Source organism: Ursus arctos, unplaced genomic scaffold (genome assembly GCF_023065955.2).
Source record: "Ursus arctos isolate Adak ecotype North America unplaced genomic scaffold, UrsArc2.0 scaffold_3, whole genome shotgun sequence".
Classification (NCBI taxonomy): domain Eukaryota; kingdom Metazoa; phylum Chordata; class Mammalia; order Carnivora; family Ursidae; genus Ursus; species Ursus arctos.
The window spans coordinates 46,224,501-46,241,998 of record NW_026622985.1 but is presented as its reverse complement, the minus strand read 5'-3'; the positions used below and the strand labels follow the sequence as shown (position 1 = coordinate 46,241,998).

At 38.6% G+C, this 17,498-nt stretch overlaps 1 protein-coding gene across 3 annotated transcripts in view; it reads right to left on the bottom strand.

Moving 5' to 3' along the window:
• Positions 1-17,498, bottom strand: part of BZW2 (basic leucine zipper and W2 domains 2) — a 62,697-nt gene that overhangs the window by 8,598 nt on the left and 36,601 nt on the right. For all 3 annotated transcript variants that reach the window (XM_057304544.1, XM_026506948.4, XM_057304545.1), the window contains exons 5-9: positions 14,750-14,815; positions 11,349-11,484; positions 7,947-8,056; positions 3,706-3,876; positions 1,482-1,628 (exon numbers count right to left, since the gene is read on the bottom strand). In XM_057304544.1, coding sequence (XP_057160527.1) covers positions 1,482-1,628; positions 3,706-3,876; positions 7,947-8,056; positions 11,349-11,484; positions 14,750-14,815 — 630 coding nt within the window. The remainder of the gene's footprint in view (positions 1-1,481; positions 1,629-3,705; positions 3,877-7,946; positions 8,057-11,348; positions 11,485-14,749; positions 14,816-17,498) is intronic.

Below are 17,498 nucleotides of genomic sequence, written 5' to 3'. Positions count from 1 at the left end.
GCAGAAATCTGGAGACGTGCTTAGAAAGCATTCACTTTTAGGACTATCTTATTATTATCATAACATTGTGTCCAATCAAAATTAATTTTTTATCCTAGCATCTTATCAGATTTCTCTCACTGTACCCACTTGAAGAGAACAAATATGAAATTCTGACTTTATTAAAGGTGATGTTACTACGTCTGTCTAATGGGCACTATGAAAAGAAGGTAGAGGGGGTCTGGGTGGCTCAGTCGGTTAAGCGTCTGCCTTCAGCTTGGGTCATGATCTCAGAGTCCTGGGATTGAGCCCCACAGTGGGCTCCCTGCTCAGTGGGGAGTCTGCTTCTCCCTTTCCCTCTTTGTCCTAATTGTCCTTTGTTTTTAGTCACTGATGTATAGCCACTGTTTTCTCTTAAGACTTAACTCAGTTCAACACAAATCTCCTCCAAGAAGCCCTCCCAGATCTACTTAATCTGCAGATTGTACTCACTACTGTTTTTGTTTTTTGGGTTTTTTAAAGATTTTATTTATTTGTCACAGAGAGAGAGAGAGAGAGCACACACAAGCAGGGGGAGCATTAGGCAGAGGGAGAAGCAGGCTCCCCGCCGAGCAAGGAGCCCGATGCGGAACTCGATCCCAGGACCCTGGGATCATGACTTGAGCCAAAGGCAAACGCTTAACCAACTGGGTCGCCCAGGCGTCTCCCATCACTGCTCTCTTCTGAACACCGAGAGTTATCTTTAATTTACAGTCTGCCTAGTTTCTACTAGGTAGTCTTTGACTTACCAGTTCAAATGTAAACTCTGTAGGAAGGATCTAAGTCTTTCACTCATCTTCATACAGTTTTATAGGGAGAAGACACTTAAAAGCAAAAACATGTATCCATGCACAAAAAAATGCAATTTACACAATGAGTTGATTTCTTCCACCACTCAGATTCTAATACCAATCTGTAGTCTACTTAAACAAAAATATTACCAAGAATTTTTGCCATGTAGAAAGAAAAAAAACCAAGTTAGACCATACTTCTTTTTAACTTTAAATACTGAATATACGATTAGTCTGTGAATTGTCTGACATTGTGTTTATTTTTTTTAAAGATGTTTTAATTGATTTGAGAGAGAGGCTATGAGCAGGGGAAGGGCAGACAGAGAGGGAGAAGCAGATTCCCTGCTGAACACGGAGCCTGACACGGGACTCGACCGCAGGACCCTGAGATCATGACCTGAGCTGAAGGCAGACGCTTCACTGACTGAGCCACCCAAGTGCACCCAACATTGTATTTAGTAAGAACTTACCCTTCAATATATTTCACAGGCCCTCACATCTGAGACATTTTAGGTAGTGGCAAATTTGAAAACAACAACAACAACAAATCACAAAAACCAGGAAATCTTTGGCCTAACCCCGGGTGAACTGCAGTGAGAACACCCGTGTCATGCATACGGTTAAGAGCTGCAACTGGTCCACAGCCAAGACTGTTCCCTGTTGACCCTGTACCTTCAGGTGCTTAAGGGCTTGCTCTGCAACCAGTTCTTCCTTCTTGTTCCATTCAACGGCGTTCATTATACAGGTCCACAGAAGTCCAATCACTGCTGTCTCCGGAAGATCATTCCTCTTCATTTCTTCTTTAACATAGAGCACCACCTACATTTCATGGAGAAAGGGGTCAGAGAGTAACAGGCAGCTGGGCGTTTCCCTCTCACTGTGCCTGGTTAGTAGAAGGCTCTGGTTGGATGAATATTCGGCTCAGTCCCTCCTTTCCCAGTACGTATTCTCAGATTACAAGTGGGAGGAAAAACAGAATGATTTGTTCTCAAAGCACATTTATTTTTAGTCTAAAAATTAATAGGTTTGGCTCTGGCCAGGAGCTGCTGGGGACAGGAAGTAAGAGGGAAACTCTGTTTCTTAGGAGGTAATTCTTTTATCTGCAGCAACCCCTCTGGGTCCAGCAGAGCTGATTACTTGAGCTGGTTTGATTCTCCGGGGTTTAAAGAAGGCAACGGAGCTGGGAATCTTTATCTCCGACTCTCAACTTTAAACCCCATAATGAATAATGGCTTGGGTTTACACAAGTCCATTCACCACAATATTATTCCTTAATGCTTACTTTTGATGACCCTCATTCCCCATGTGAATAAACTGTAAAGTGCAAAGGCAATCTTTTAAATAGGATACATATCAATGCAGCAGCTCTGGACAGGTGATTTCCCCCCTGACGTCATGCTTAAATATGCAAATTTATCCTCAAATCTGATGGCACGGAATAAAAGGTCTGACCAGCCTAATGTATTTCATATCAAACTTGTTTGGAAAATTTTTTTTCCTTTTGAAATACAATCACAAAGACAGGTTAGGTCCTCAAAAGTGATTAAACACCATAATCCACGTCAAGTATACTATTACTCTGTGACTAGCACAATTCTTCCCCACTACCCCCTCTTTAGTGAAAAGACATTGTTTTCTTTCCCCCTGGCCTGGGATGCAGAGGGTCAGGAACCGGTTAAGTGACCTTTAATAGAAGGAACTGGGAAGTCCCAGTGCCTGAGCTGGCTGAAAAACACTGCAAAGACAGGTGACATCTTTGCATCCAGAAGCATCACAGCATTTTTTGGTTTTTCTTTTTATTTTTTTCTCCATGGAAAATCATGTTCAAGTTCTTGCTTGGAGAAATGTTACTCAATATATTGCCAAACTTACTGCCATGAGACTTAGAAATATTTTTTGTCCCAACACCTCCATCTGCTGGATAGCATCGGTCTGGAATTCTCCAGTCAAACCACATAAGGTGCCATGTGGGGCTTAGAGCATGCAGAGTGCTAAGGGTTTGGCACTTGGAAGCAAATGGCAAAAGGAAAGGACTTCATTTAATTTTGGATTTTCATGTAAAATTTGTTAAAGTTTTTTTTTTTTTTTTAAAGATTTTATTTATTTATTTATTTATTCGACAGAGATAGAGACAGCCAGCGAGAGAGGGAACACAGGCAGGGGGAGTGGGAGAGGAAGAAGCAGGCTCATAGCGGAGGAGCCTGATGTGGGGCTCGATCCCAGAACGCCGGGATCACGCCCTGAGCCGAAGGCAGACGCTTAACCGCTGTGCCACCCAGGCGCCCCTAAAGTTTTTTTTTTTAATTTAAAAGATACAGTCATAGCTCTATGAACTACCGTCATAAAAGAAATGTAGTATTTACATTTATAGGGATACCCAGCTGCTGTGAGTGCGATCCAACAAGCCACTGGCCCAACCAGTCTTTTCCCCGGATACGAATGCAAAAACCATCAAAATTTTTTGTCTTAGAAAAAGAAAAGAAAAGAAAAGACTCCACATTCATACCCAGTGATCCATGAAACACCCAGTGTTGACTTCAAACACTAACCATATATTTAACCATATTGTATTATCTGCAATGAAATGGAAAAATGACCTATAATGGCATATACTGATAGTGGATGGCAACTCTATCTGGCAGATCAACTATTTGGCTCGTTACGGTAGCCTGATAAAACAAATCACTTGTGTGGAAATCACCATTAATTTCTGGAGCATGCTAGGGGATTCGAGTCAAAACTCTGACACTGAGCTAGTTTAGATGGTACACATGAGTACACGAAGTTCACAGAAGTGGACGAAGGGAGGTGTCCTTGAGGAAGCTCGAGCTTTGCTACACAACGCTATTTCTCTCACGCACGGGTTCTGCAGTGATAGGAGCGGATGGTTTCCCACCTCCTTGATTGGGCATTCCTGAGAAAGACGCTCCTGCAGCTCCTTCTGCAGTTCCTTCCTGGTGCCCAGGGACTGCTGGACGCGGAGGAAGTCAGAAAGCTCCTTCAGGCCTGCGTCGGTAAAGTATTTAGCAAAATGATCCACGCTTTGCCTGTTAACCGGAAACAGCTCCTGAAAGACAAAAGGAAAAAAGACTGTTACACAGAAAACTATCCAAATGTCAGCAAGCATAATGGACAAGATCTTCATATTAAAACAGCGCTTAGAATACCTCACATTTGGAACACAAGAACAGAGAACGACTGTCGAAAGAATAAATCTTGGGTCTATTTCTTGAGCATTTGCTAAGCACCTTCTAAAATTAGGCAGTTTTACAGAGAAAGTGAAAAAAATGCCAAGCAACTTACATAAACCAGCTTCATCCATTTTGAACCGTTATTTACTTTTTCTTTCATGTTAATCAGAGTGTAGCATGTATGAACACAAAACTTGCTAAATTAAATGCAAATAACAACTTATGAGTTAATAGACGAAAGTCAGTTTTAGTAACACTGAGATGATTTGAGATAACATTGCAAAAACATTGACTGTTCTCTCAAGAACCTTTTCACATGGAGAAAATGCTACTGTTATTCTAATACTAGCTTGGAGCTAAAGAGAATTTTTGTCATATCTGTTAATGACGGTGGCTCTAAATTAAGTCACAGCAAGATCTAATCTAAACCCACCCTACCAAACTCTTCGGCTCATTACATAATTCCGCTGGAAATTTTTGAAGAGAGCAATACACCACGGCTGCTTGCATATTTTTACCTCATTTCCATTTTACCTTACACAGCTTGGCGGAGTCTCAGTAACACTTAGTCATGTTCTAATCCTGTGTGACTTCAACACCCAACCAAGATATTAAGACAGTTTTCAAAGCTCTCACATTTTTCAGACTGCTGCAGTCTAAAAAAATAGATCCAAACTTTTATGGTGGTTCGATTTGCACATGTATGGCCAATGGCTATATGGCTCCAGTAAAAATCTCAGTAGAAAAATCTGTAATAGGTCTGCCAACACGTAGAGGGACAGAGCCAAAGCCTTCTATGACAGGACTCAAATTTCAATATTCTCTAGATCGTCACCCCAAAACTTCCCTTCTTGAGTTATTAAGTTTCAAAATGTCAGAAGAGTTGGTGGGAGCAGCTATTAAATACACACTCATGTTAAAGCAAACATTTCACAACAGACTGAAATTCTGCCACAACATCTGTTCTCCCATTCGAGAGGTCTTCCAAATTTGGGATGCAGGGAACAAATTTGAGTTTCTTCTATGAACCAAAATGTGGTGGGCATTTTCCTCAAAATTACGTAAAGTAAAAATTTTTAGAGAGGATGAATTAAGTCTCAACAAGGCTAAGTAGCTTGACCCAAATTATGCAGCCAGATATATTTAAGGACATAACGGAGTACACCCATGGCCGATAATTATTCCGTTACTCCACGCCGGCATTCGATATTCAATTTAGGAAGAATGGGACTGCAAAGTTTGATCTGAAGTTACGTTCAGAGAAATACATCATCAAACATATTACTGGTGGCTTATTTATGAATGATATCCGAAGTGCTTATAAATGATATAATACATTGAAGATTATTATTCAGATTAAACTGAAGTCAAGTCAGTCTAAATCCTATCATGACATTTACTGGCTTGGAAAATGGTTTGTGTTTGTTAGAAAAATCCTATCCAGGTACAAACATCCATCAGATTAAGGTCTCCCTGCCTCTGCTCTGGCTTCTGAGTCTATTCCCAAAGCAAACCCGAAGTGATCCCGTTTACCCTAAACACATGATGCACAATTCTGCCGAGAATTTCCCAAAAGCTTTTCACCTGACTCAGAATAAAAGCCAAAGTTATTAGATGATAGGGGACCTGCCACGTCACCGAGCTGATCTACATTGTCGCTCTTAACCAAACACTCTCCCTTTTTCTGTCCCCAGCACGCCATGCCCCAAAGCCTCTGCATTCTGTTCCTTTGCCCAGAAAACTCTTCCTGGAGATATCGAGATAGCTCACTCCTCACCTCCTTCAAGTGTTTACACAAATATTACCTTGTCAGAGAGTCCTTCCCCCACCACTGAAAACTGCATCCTTCTCTGACACTCCTTAGAGCTTCCTCAGTTAATTTTTCCCTTACAGTGCTTTTAACTTTTTATTAAGCTACCTATTTTAACGGTTGATTCAGTCTGTTCTCTTCCAACCCCCCTTTCCAGAGTTGCTATAAATTTTTCTTGCTTCTGTATTACAGAAGTGGGTAACCGCTAAACTCTGAGATATGCTTTTTTCCCTAAAATCTACTAGTATAGTCAGAGAGAATTTTGTTGTGCTAAGGAAATAAAAATTTCCTCCTTGATGGTGAAACTGGCCCTCTAGTTCCTCACTCATTTACAGCAAATATCAGGCAGCAGGGTCCACAGAGGATTGCCCTATCCTCACTGAGCTTACAGCGTTTCCGGTAGAAACTTCTACCTGTGCTTCTAAAACCCCAAAATATATGCAGACACTGAAACCTAGTAGGAGCAGTTAAATGATATATTTTTCAAAAAAGGAAAGACATTTAAAAAAAAATATGAAATGACCTAATTAAGTTAACCAAGCTCTGCCTTATTGGCATCTTTAAGGAACCATGCCTTAAGAAATAACTGAGGCTTCTGAGGCAAGTTGTAATGGGTGGTATATTTGTTCCCAATCATTTGCCTCCTCTCTTTTAAATACGTATTTCAAGAAGCCCCTCCTCGCTGTGTCCGTCCCCAGAAGTGGAACCCGCAGGCTAGGATAAAATGACCCCCACCCCCCTCCCCCCGGCCACGCTTCACTCTGACTTCTTTTGGCCAGTAGGAGATGAGCTTTTACTGCACTGCAGGGATTCACTTCTGTCTCCTGTGTTCCTGTCCTTTGCCTTGGCCCACATGGCAGGTGCTCCTGCAGGCTGGGGCTCAGAATGAAAAGGTGTATGGATCACAGGGGGACCTGGCCCAGATACAGCTGATCTGTAGACTCAGGGACAAGAATATGTTGCCTTCACATGAACTTCCGCCCTGCTAAGCCCACCTAGTCACTTACGATTTCTCCTTCGGTATACAAGGATCTACCCTAAGTTCACGAGAAAGTGGGTTCTTGAAGGCAGGGAACCTTTTTATCCTGTTCTCCCCTGCCTCTTCAGCTTCTAGGACCACGCTGGTACAGAATAGGCACTCAAACAAAATTATTATCAGTGGCAGAAATTAACTAGATTCTACACCTTTTTTCTTCTTCATTGTATTCTGAAGACTTTAAAGACCCAAAAGGGCTATTATAAGGTAAGCTTCAAGAGACAAAGGAATTTTAAGTGATTGAAAGTAAAAGCATTTACAGTTAAATTTTTCTTGGGTTTCCTGAGGGGAAGAGCCCACGTTTAGAATTACCCTACGGACTGACAGATACCTGTGCACACTGGAACACCTTGGAAGTGAAAAACAGAGAGACCAGGTGAAGAGAAGATGGCAAGGGTGTCTTTCAGTTTTAGACTTTGTCCTAGTTTGTAAAAGCACTGTCACTTGGAGAAATCTCTGTCATCTGCATAGCTATTGCTTCCAGCAGAAGGAAATTGTAGGGAGCAGATAGAAATATAAGAACAAAATATTTCTCTTGCTTTTTTGGGGGGGAAAAACATAAAGATAGAGAAATAAAAATATAATCAAACAACTGTGATCATGGGAGCTTCAAATCAACCACAATAAACTTATCTGCTTTCTTAAATACCTAAGTATTTCCAAGGTATTTTGGTATAAACAAGGAATCCTGTTTAAACTCTTTATTTTGTTAACAAATTAACAACTACATGAGATCAGTGTCATCCATTTCTAAACTAACACATAAATGTTTAATTAGGTGGGAGTGATGGGACTTTTTAATATTACAACTTTAAATCTATAGAGTTACTAGTTATAAAATAAAGTGTTAATTCTGATAAATGTTAACTCAATCTCCACAAACGACCAAATTTGAAAGTCTCAGTAGTCCCTATGACTCTTTCATTTTATTATTTCATTTATTTATAAAGATTAAGATGGAATTCATTCCAATCTGCCGAATATACAGAAATAAAAGGAGCCATGTTCCAATTTAACACAGACCCAAGCATTTCAGTCACGCCTCATCAAAGCCACAACCGAAGCATCAAGCATACAACCCTTGTCTAGACAGCACTTACAAGCAGCCTCTTGTCTAAGTTGGCTTTTCTCAAAGAAGAGGTAACAGAGTTGGCATCTTTTTCTGCCATCCATGCTTTAAAAAGCTTGACAGCAAATGAGGCTGCAATGCCTGTTAAAAAAAAAAAGGAAAGAAAAAAGTGAGTTTCATTCCTTTCATAAGCAAAACCACTTGCGATGATGGACAAGGTCACCCTGCCCACCAGGTTTCCTGAAATGAGTAAACTGCTGCAAGACTTCATCTGGTAGCAGTAAAACAGATAGCTCTCTAGGTACAGTACTATTCTCTTCTTTAGGCACGGTTCTATTTTCATTACTCAAAAGAGAGCATTTTCATGAAAAGGAAAAAGAGTCAAACTATTTTTCAAAGTGGGTCTCCCTAACTCCAACTGGGTAAAATTGTAACTTTATTTATTTTTACTTTGATTTAAAACACATTCGAAGCTCAATATGTTCCAGTGTTTTTTGTCTCTACTTCACCAATATTTCATGTGCATAACAATGATCCTGAGGTACAACGAACAAATCTCTCAGACGTAAAAATGACATGGCAACAACTCAACTAACTTGCCGATAACAGATACCCCTTAAAAACCATTGACAGTGACAGATATAAATAAAGCTATACAAGAAAGTACAATATTTACCTTACAACTTTACTTGTAAAAAGCATTTGAAAACACTCATGAGTTAAGCTATAAAAATATTGATGTTGTTTCAAATTGAACTTTTTTCTTGATATTTTTAAAGATATGACTAAAAAGCTATGTTAATCAGAAAACCACTCAATTACATACCCATACTGACATTAGGATTTATTTCCAAATATAAGTAATTATTGCTAGTAGATAGTTCTCCTGTGAACACCTCAAATTTCCAAGTCATGTTACATTTACTTAATGAAGAGTTAAAATGTAGTTGAAATATTAAACTGATTTTTCTCAATTGAAGGCTTCACTATTATTGGTCTAAAAAGCTCTATTCCCTTTTCCTCTTAGTGAATTACAATTTTGCTTAGGCCAGGTGACTTCTAGTCTAAGTCCTGGTACCACCTCCTTCTGCAATGATTAGTGTAGAGACCTCACCAGAAGCCCATCTGCCCAAGGCATCTCCATGGCAACTGCTACTGGGGGCCAAAACTGGTCATGTGGTGTATGGCAGCCAATCAGCTGAAGGTAAGATAAATTATCCTACACTGAGAATTACTCTTTGACTGAATATGAACAAGAAAGCAGGTGCCGTAACTGTACCAGCAGACATCTTACAACGACCAGGGAAATCATCCTTGGAGTGAAGTTGATGCTATGAATGGTAGTGAGAAATAATGGGAGAAAATAACCAAGACCTGGATGACGTTGTTGTTTCACCTTGAAGTATACCCGATTTTTATATTTTTTTGTTACATAAGAAATAAATGCTCTTGGATGCCAACACATGTTCTTATACAGCAATTTGAGTCTTGTCTTCAAATTAGTTGCAAGTAAAAGCATCCAACTGACATATCATTTATACAAACACCAACTTTGTCCAATTTTCTTCATTTGAATAAGCAGAGGAACTAGTCAAAAAAGAAAAAAAAAAACCCTAGGACAAAAAAACAGGTGCTATAAGCTGGAGAATTTTGTATTTGTTGACATGAATTTTTAAAACTTAGTTCACCTAGTCAGTGTAAAATTTAGTATATACTTATGTCATTAAATCAAAATAAAAATTAAAATGTGGTATAATCTGTATTTCACTAGAAATAAAGTAATGTTTTAAATTAGGACTCCAAATCTTGGCTTAAACCTATCACTTTGCGTTGACAGTCATTCTTGTTGGAAAATCTGGGAAATTTCTCTGCACTCAAGATTTACCCCAAGTGGGATAATCCTATCCTCCTTAGCTATTTGTTGGGTGTGGGGTTGGGGAAAAAAGTGTAATTTATCAATATGCTCCCATTTAGGAAGCAAAAGTTTAAGCCTCTAGTTTCTAAAGATGGTGGAGTATAAGAAAAAGCAATATGACACAAACACTATGTCACTTTCGTAGGAAATTTATTTTTCTTCTTCCCCTTTCCTCAAATTTCAATATAAAAAATTTCAAATATACAGAAAAATTGAATAAATTAAACTGTAACGCTCATATACCCACTATCTAAATTTATACCTGTTAATATTTTATGCTTGATCACTGTCCATCTATCTAATAATTTCTGATACATTGCAAAGAACTTGTAGATATCACATAGGATTTTAATACAGAAAGACAATTATTTTCTGTTATGAAGGTTAGGATAATCTAATAGAAGTAACATTTACCATTTACATTTTACCTTGTTTTATCTCAGTGTAAAATGGCTCACCACATAAATAAGACATGAAGTATCACCAATTCCTCTTCAGGAAAACACTTAACAATGTCATAATATTAACAACACAGTAATAACAATCACACAATCTGAACTGTCATAAATCTAAGCTATGTTAAGTCAAAAACTATAGAAAATCTCTAAATAACATTGCTTGACTCTCAATTCACTATTCTTTTTTCAGCTACAAGAAAACTATAATCCATTTCACTGGAGGCATGAACAAGGCTGGGACTTCGACATTTGTAGGAGAAAAACTAAGTTCTAAGAAGAAACAGATGTTTTCACAAAAGCTCTTTTATTTTTAAGAAAAAAAAATAACTCTTTGTTTTGTGTTGTATTATAACTCGAATATCATTATCCTCCTCCAAGAGCCCACTCTTGTTGTATTCTATAACCAAGTGATTGTATACACGCCTCTCAAACTCTTAATGCCTTAAAATTAAAGCAAGACTTTGATGCAACCATCTGGACTTTCTTTCTAAAACTGAGATAATGAATATCTTAAAATGTGATCAAAATGAATATCTGAGCACAAAATTTTGAGAAGTAACGGTTCAGAAGAATAGTCCTAACCAGGGAAATAACATTGGCGGGGGGCGGGGGGGGGCATTTGAGAACATGAAGGGGCCTTTTTTCGTTATACTAAATAGAGGTGGGTGCTACATGGTGGCATTTTGTGTCTGAGGGCAAAAAGGTTAAATGTTCCACAAAGCACAATGAAACATTTTCTCAGCAAGATATGCCAGTAGCAACTAAATTGAGAGAAATAGCTTAGACTACATCAACTTCAGGGTATTTGACCGAGGCATTAAGTCCTACACCCCAAATTTCAGTTTATTATTTTTTGTCTTTGTACAAGTGTGCATATTCTTTCTTCCAATTCCCTGCAATAAACATGTACAATTTTTATTGTTTAAAGAGAAACACAAATTCTTTTACACGGAGGATGGGTGGGTAGCAGACACAGTAAGAAAAGGTTGCTGGTGTTTTTCTAACCATGTGTGGCTTTACTTTTTACAGCTGCCAGGTAAGAAAACATGAGAGTAATTACCTTCTTTGACTAAGCTGTCGGTGAACAGACTGGTGAGGATGCTGGCGGGAAGGGTGCCATTGCCCAGCAGGATCCCCGACAGCATTGCCAACTTTGTCTGCTCTGTTTCGGAAAAGGCTTTAAGGAAGAGGAGAAGCTGTGGGTCAAACAAAAGAAACCATGTCTATAAAGCAAAGGACTAAAGTAGGAAAACAACAAACAATATACATGCATGGCTACATGGCGAAGAACTAGTTGGTCATATGCAGAGCATAGCTATTATTCATTAGAAACACATATGTTTTTCACTTCGAAACTGGATGCTAAGGAAAGGGACTTTCTCAGGCATGGTTCCTTTCTTCCAAGTTTACCTACACATAGCTACAGATAACATCCACGGGAACAAAAGGAGATACGTGGAGAACAGTGTGAATAGGTTACATAAAAAATTTACATTTGACTTTGTACAGGACAAAGGGTAAGTTTTACATAACAAGCGTAACATTTACTGAAATATATTATTGTCCTTCACATTTTTCATTTTTTTGGGGTGCCAAGAAATTTTTGTCTCCCCATTACATCTACCCAATTTCTTTGGGTTTGTTACAGCACAATGAACAAAAAACAAGAAAAAGTCAATGAGCTTTGACATCAGCATGTATTTTTCTTTTCTTTTTTTTTTTTTTAAAGATTTTATTTATTTATTTGACAGAGATCGAGACAGCCAGCGAGAGAGGGAACACAAGCAGGGGGAGTGGGAGAGGAAGAAGTAGGCTCATAGCGGAAGAGCTTGATGTGGGGCTCGATCCCATAACGCCGGGATCACGCCGTGAGCCGAAGGCAGACGCTTAACCGCTGTGCCACCCAGGCGCCCCAGCATGTATTTTTCTGAATTCAGAGCATGTAATATTCTTTAAAACAAGACTGTTGAGTGAGAAAGGGGTTTTCTAAGTTCTTGATGCTCCTGTAAAAATAACAAGACTCAAACTCGGTATTTCTTGGATCATGCAGCTTTACCAGCCCTGGCGATGAGGTAATGGAGGATCTGACCCAAGTTCTTAATGGAGAAAAGGCCTCTGATGTGAGTGGGAAAGAGCAGTTTTGAAGGGGTAACTGAAAAAGTAGCAACCCCAGAATGGCTAAAGGAAAACCAAAGCAAAGGGAATTATACCCCACTTCCCATTTTTAATTCTGAGTCTTCAGTCATATGCAATGCCTTCCTCTTTCCTAAGACTCCCCCACCTAGTGCTTTGACTCTATTCCACGACTATCTTCTCTGTTTCATAGTCCTTGGGCAGGTTACCAAGATCCCCAGGACTCACTATCACTCTTGGGGCCTTGCTGACTTTTTCGTTACTTTGCACCAACAAAATGCCATTAACTCTGCACAGTGCATAGGGCAATATTAATTTACTATCCTGGCAGACGCTTAACTGCTGTGCCACCCAGGCGCCCCAAAAGTTAGATTTTTTTAAATTAATATTCACATTGATCAATTATATTAGTCAATGTTAAAACCAGATGCTGCATGTATTCCAGAACATTCCCTAAAAAAATGGATATACTGTAAAAAAAATAAATAGTTCTTGAAAGCATATTCATCACATGAATATAATAGCTAAGGAAGTTTTCAAGGTGCAAATCAACTAAGAGCAGTAAAAACATGAATGGTATTATTAGACGAAAGTGGTAAAATGCTTATTTAAATGCTTTATATAATTTCCCCCCATTATTTCCATTCCTTTATTCAATCAAGTGCTTGTTATTTTGTAGGTACCTAGCAATGTAATGGATCACATTTTTTTCCCATTTAACTTTTTTCCTATTTAAAAAAGTTTTAACTTTTTTAACTTTTTTCCTATTTAAAAAAGTTTTTTTTTTTTTTTTTTTAAAGATTTTATTTATTTATTCGACAGAGATAGAGACAGCCAGCGAGAGAGGGAACACAAGCAGGGGGAGTGGGAGAGGAAGAAGCAGGCTCATAGCAGAGGAGCCTGATGTGGGGCTCGATCCCATAACGCCGGGATCACGCCCTGAGCCGAAGGCAGACGCTTAACCGCTGTGCCACCCAGGCGCCCCTAAAAAAGTTTTAATACACAATAGCAAGAATAAAATCTACCACTACAGAATAATATGAAAATGTGATCTAATTCTGCTTCCTTAGAATTAACATTATTAGCTGCTTGATGGGTGTCCTTCCAGATTTTTAAATGCACTTACATAGGTCTACATATTACAACTATATTTATAAACATGTATTGTTTTTAACTGAATTATACATTCATAACAGCGAAATCTTGTCAAGGGTACCAGCTATTTTTCTGAATACTTTCTGTGTGTTAATACCCACAAAAGCCTTGATCCTCATTTCACCGAAAAGTAAACTAAGGCACACAGAAATTAAGTAATTTGCCCAAGGTTAAACTACCAAACTGCTGCTCTGCACCTTCTCCAATTTATCGTGGACATTCTCCCTCGTCAATTCAAGTGGCTACCCTTCATTGTTGAAAGATTTTACTGTTGAAATCTTCCACTATGTGTGGATCCCCCTCCCTCTCCTTTTCTTGGTTTGAATTCACATTGAATAGAGGGAAGCAAGCAAGTAAGTGGCAAAGTAGATGTAATGATTCTTTTATTCCCTTGGTTTATAATTTAGGCAGACACCTAAAATTGGAAACAATGATAAAACAACATGCAAATCTGTAACGAGTTAATGTCGTGAGTGCTATATATAAACACACAAGAGTTAGAAACTGGAAGAGGGAAGCTACAATTACTGAAAGGAAGGCTGCTTTAATGAGGTGCTACTATTTCTTTCCCTACTTACTAGAGACCACTTAACTCTATTAACCACCTTATATGTTATCTCATTTATTTCTACAAAACCATGAGGTATGTCATCTTATTGCAGCTATTTTACAGATGAGAAACACCACTGAGATTGACACTCATGTATTATCTCCCAAGAAATGCTTTTATCCCCTTTGCTAAACTGTATTTTTGGAAATTAAAGAATTTTGCTGGGTATTAGCTATTGTCCATATATTCTTTCACATGCTTTAATTGATTAAATCACCATACCTTGACTCTTTGCTTGATATAATCATTTCTCTTGCATGTTTGTAATCTCTAGTTTTAATTTAAGCCCTGCAAGGTCAGGGATCAGAAGCTATAAAACTATTCCTATGGAACAAAGCGTGCTGTCTTACATCAAACATGAATGAACATGAATGAACAGGCTAATCATGTATTTTTTCCTATAGCTATTAGCTAATGATCTGTCACACTCATTCATTCAACAAACGCTTATTAAAAACTTACTATGTCCATGGTACTTCTGCACTATCGTTGTGTATATAAAATTTTTGTCCCCTTCCATTTCATTACATGAAACAGATAAGGCATTACATGTGAATTTTTACCTTTTTCATTTCATCCTCAAATGCTTTTTCCAAATACTTATATCTTCTGATGAGTTTATTGAAGACCTAAACATAAAAGAGAACCATTCAATATTATGTAAACAATTTTAAAAGACAATAGGTGTACAAATTCACCAGAACCACAACACGGACCTCTAGTAATAATAAAAAAAAATTGTAGTTATATATGTGCGTTCTGTGATACAAGAACTGAAAGCCTTTCAAAGGAATTATTATGACTCAGAAGGAAAATAAAAAAAGGATGAATACATCCATGTAGAATAAAAGAAATTCAGTCAAGAGTATAACAGGTAAGAAACCAAAAATAGCTGATGAAAATACAATAATGTTAAAACTGTGAGATGCAGAGATTGAAAACAACTGAAATGAAGGGGGTTGCAGATATCATTGCAAAGACCATGGATATGATGGAGAGGAGAGCAGACTTTAGGGATATTCTACTCTTAGGCTAACACAAACATGTTTTTTGGCAGACAAGCAATAATTGATATAACTTAACAGTAATAAAAGATTACTGGCCCCCTCACAATCTAGTTAGAACATTCAAGCAGGGCTTGCAACTCTGTTGGTGGAATTCTGGGCTGTTTTTTTAAGTGGAGTGATGTTTGCTATGGACTGAATGTTTGTGTTCCTACTAAATTCATATGTTGAACCCCTAATCTCCAATGTGACTGTATTTGCAAGTAGAGACTTTAATAGGTGGTTAAATGAGGCCACAAGGGGGGCCCTAATCTGACAGGACTGACGGCCTTCTAAGAGCCAGAAGAGAGGCTGTACCAGGAACCAAATTGCTTCCCTGGCCTTCCAAACTGGAAATAATAAAATTCTAGCCTGAACAGACCGATACAATCTTCTTATTTAAATAGAGATTTTATAAATGTTGATTATTTTTATAACTGAAAATGATTTCTGAATCTAATTCCTTTCTCTTATATCCACATAAGCTCTCATCTCAAACTTTTAGTATGCTTATCCCCTAAAATGATCAAGATGGAGTCCAAGAGTAAAAATGACACTGTTGCCCCAGGAGGAAAGAATAATGACCCAGGCCGGCAACCAGAATGCAATAAGGAACAAGAATAAATGGTATTAAAATCCACAACCAAGGAAACAGTCAAAAAAACTAAGAGGCAGCCCACGGAATGGGAGAATATATTTGCAAATGACACTACAGATAAAAGACTGGTATCCAAGATCTACAAAGAACTTCTCAAACTCAATACGTGAGAAACAAATAAACAAATCATAAAATGGGCAGAAGATATGAACAGACACTTTTCCAATGATGACATACAAATGGCTAACAGACACATGAAAAAATGTTCAAAATCATTAGCCATCAGGGAAATTCAAATCAAAACCACCTTGAGATACCATCTTACGCCAGTTAGAATGGCAAAAATTAACAAGACAGGAAACAGCAATTGCTGGAGAGGATGTGGAGAAAGGGGATCCCTCCTACATTGTTGGTGGGAATGCAGGTTGGTGCAGCCACTCTGGAAAACAGTGTGGAGGTCCCTTAAAAAGTTAAAAATTGAGCTACCCTATGACCCAGCCATTGCACTACTGGGTATTTACCCCAAAGATACAGACGTAGTGAAGAGAAGGGCCATATGCACCCCAATGTTCATAGCAGCATTGTCCACAATAGCTAAATCGTGGAAGGAACCGAGACGCCCTTCAACAGATGACTGGATTAAGAAGCTGTGGTCCATATATACAATGGAATATTACTCAGCTATCAGAAAGAACGAATTCTCAACGTTTGCTGCAACATGGACGGCACTGGAGGAGATAATGCTAAGTGAAATAAGTCAAGCAGAGAAAGACAATTATCATATGATTTCTCTCATCTATGGAACATAAGAACTAGGAAGATCAGTAGGGGAAGAAAGGGATAAAGAAAGGGGGGGGTAATCAGAAGGGGGAATGAAGCATGACAGACTGTGGACTCTGAGAAACAAACTGAGGGCTTCAGAGGGGAGGGGGTGGGGGAATGGGATAGACTGGTGATGGGTAGTAAGGAGGGCATGTATTGCGTGGTGCACTGGGTGTTATACGCAACTAACGAATCATCAAACTTTACATCAAAAACCAGGGATGTACTGTATGGTGACTAACATAATATAATAAAAACACGTTAAAAAAAAAATCCACAAACTTGATTTGCAGTTTACAGAGTCACTCGAGTCCTGGGACTCGCACTCCTAGTCTGGCTGAGAATAACAACTGACTCAAGAGCCAGTGAAAGAACAGGAGTACGCCAACCCTGAACCGGCTAGTCAGATGCATGTATGCTCAGCTTTACAAGGGCACGTTTGCTAGGCTGTTCCATTCTACAGTCCCACAACTTCCTGACTTTCACTAGGGCCTAAAGACTTCTTTTTTTTTTTAACCAATCTAATGAATGCAAAAGGATATGCATTTCCTCTCCTCCGAAATGCCTCTACACTTCCTAATAGGCTGTTTGTCCTTTTCTTACTGACTTGGAATTCTTTATTTAATCTGAATGTGAGTCCTTTACAGATTTTACATATTACAAATACCTTCTAGTCTCTTTCTTTTTAATAGCCCCATGATAATCAACTCATATGAATTAGAAAACTTGAATGAGTACTCTACCGATAGACTTCTATGCTGCTTCCACCCCGTGATGCTATTACAAGCGACACTGATAACTCCCACTGTCTATGTCGTTCTACACGCATGCAAATGTATCTGCAGGATG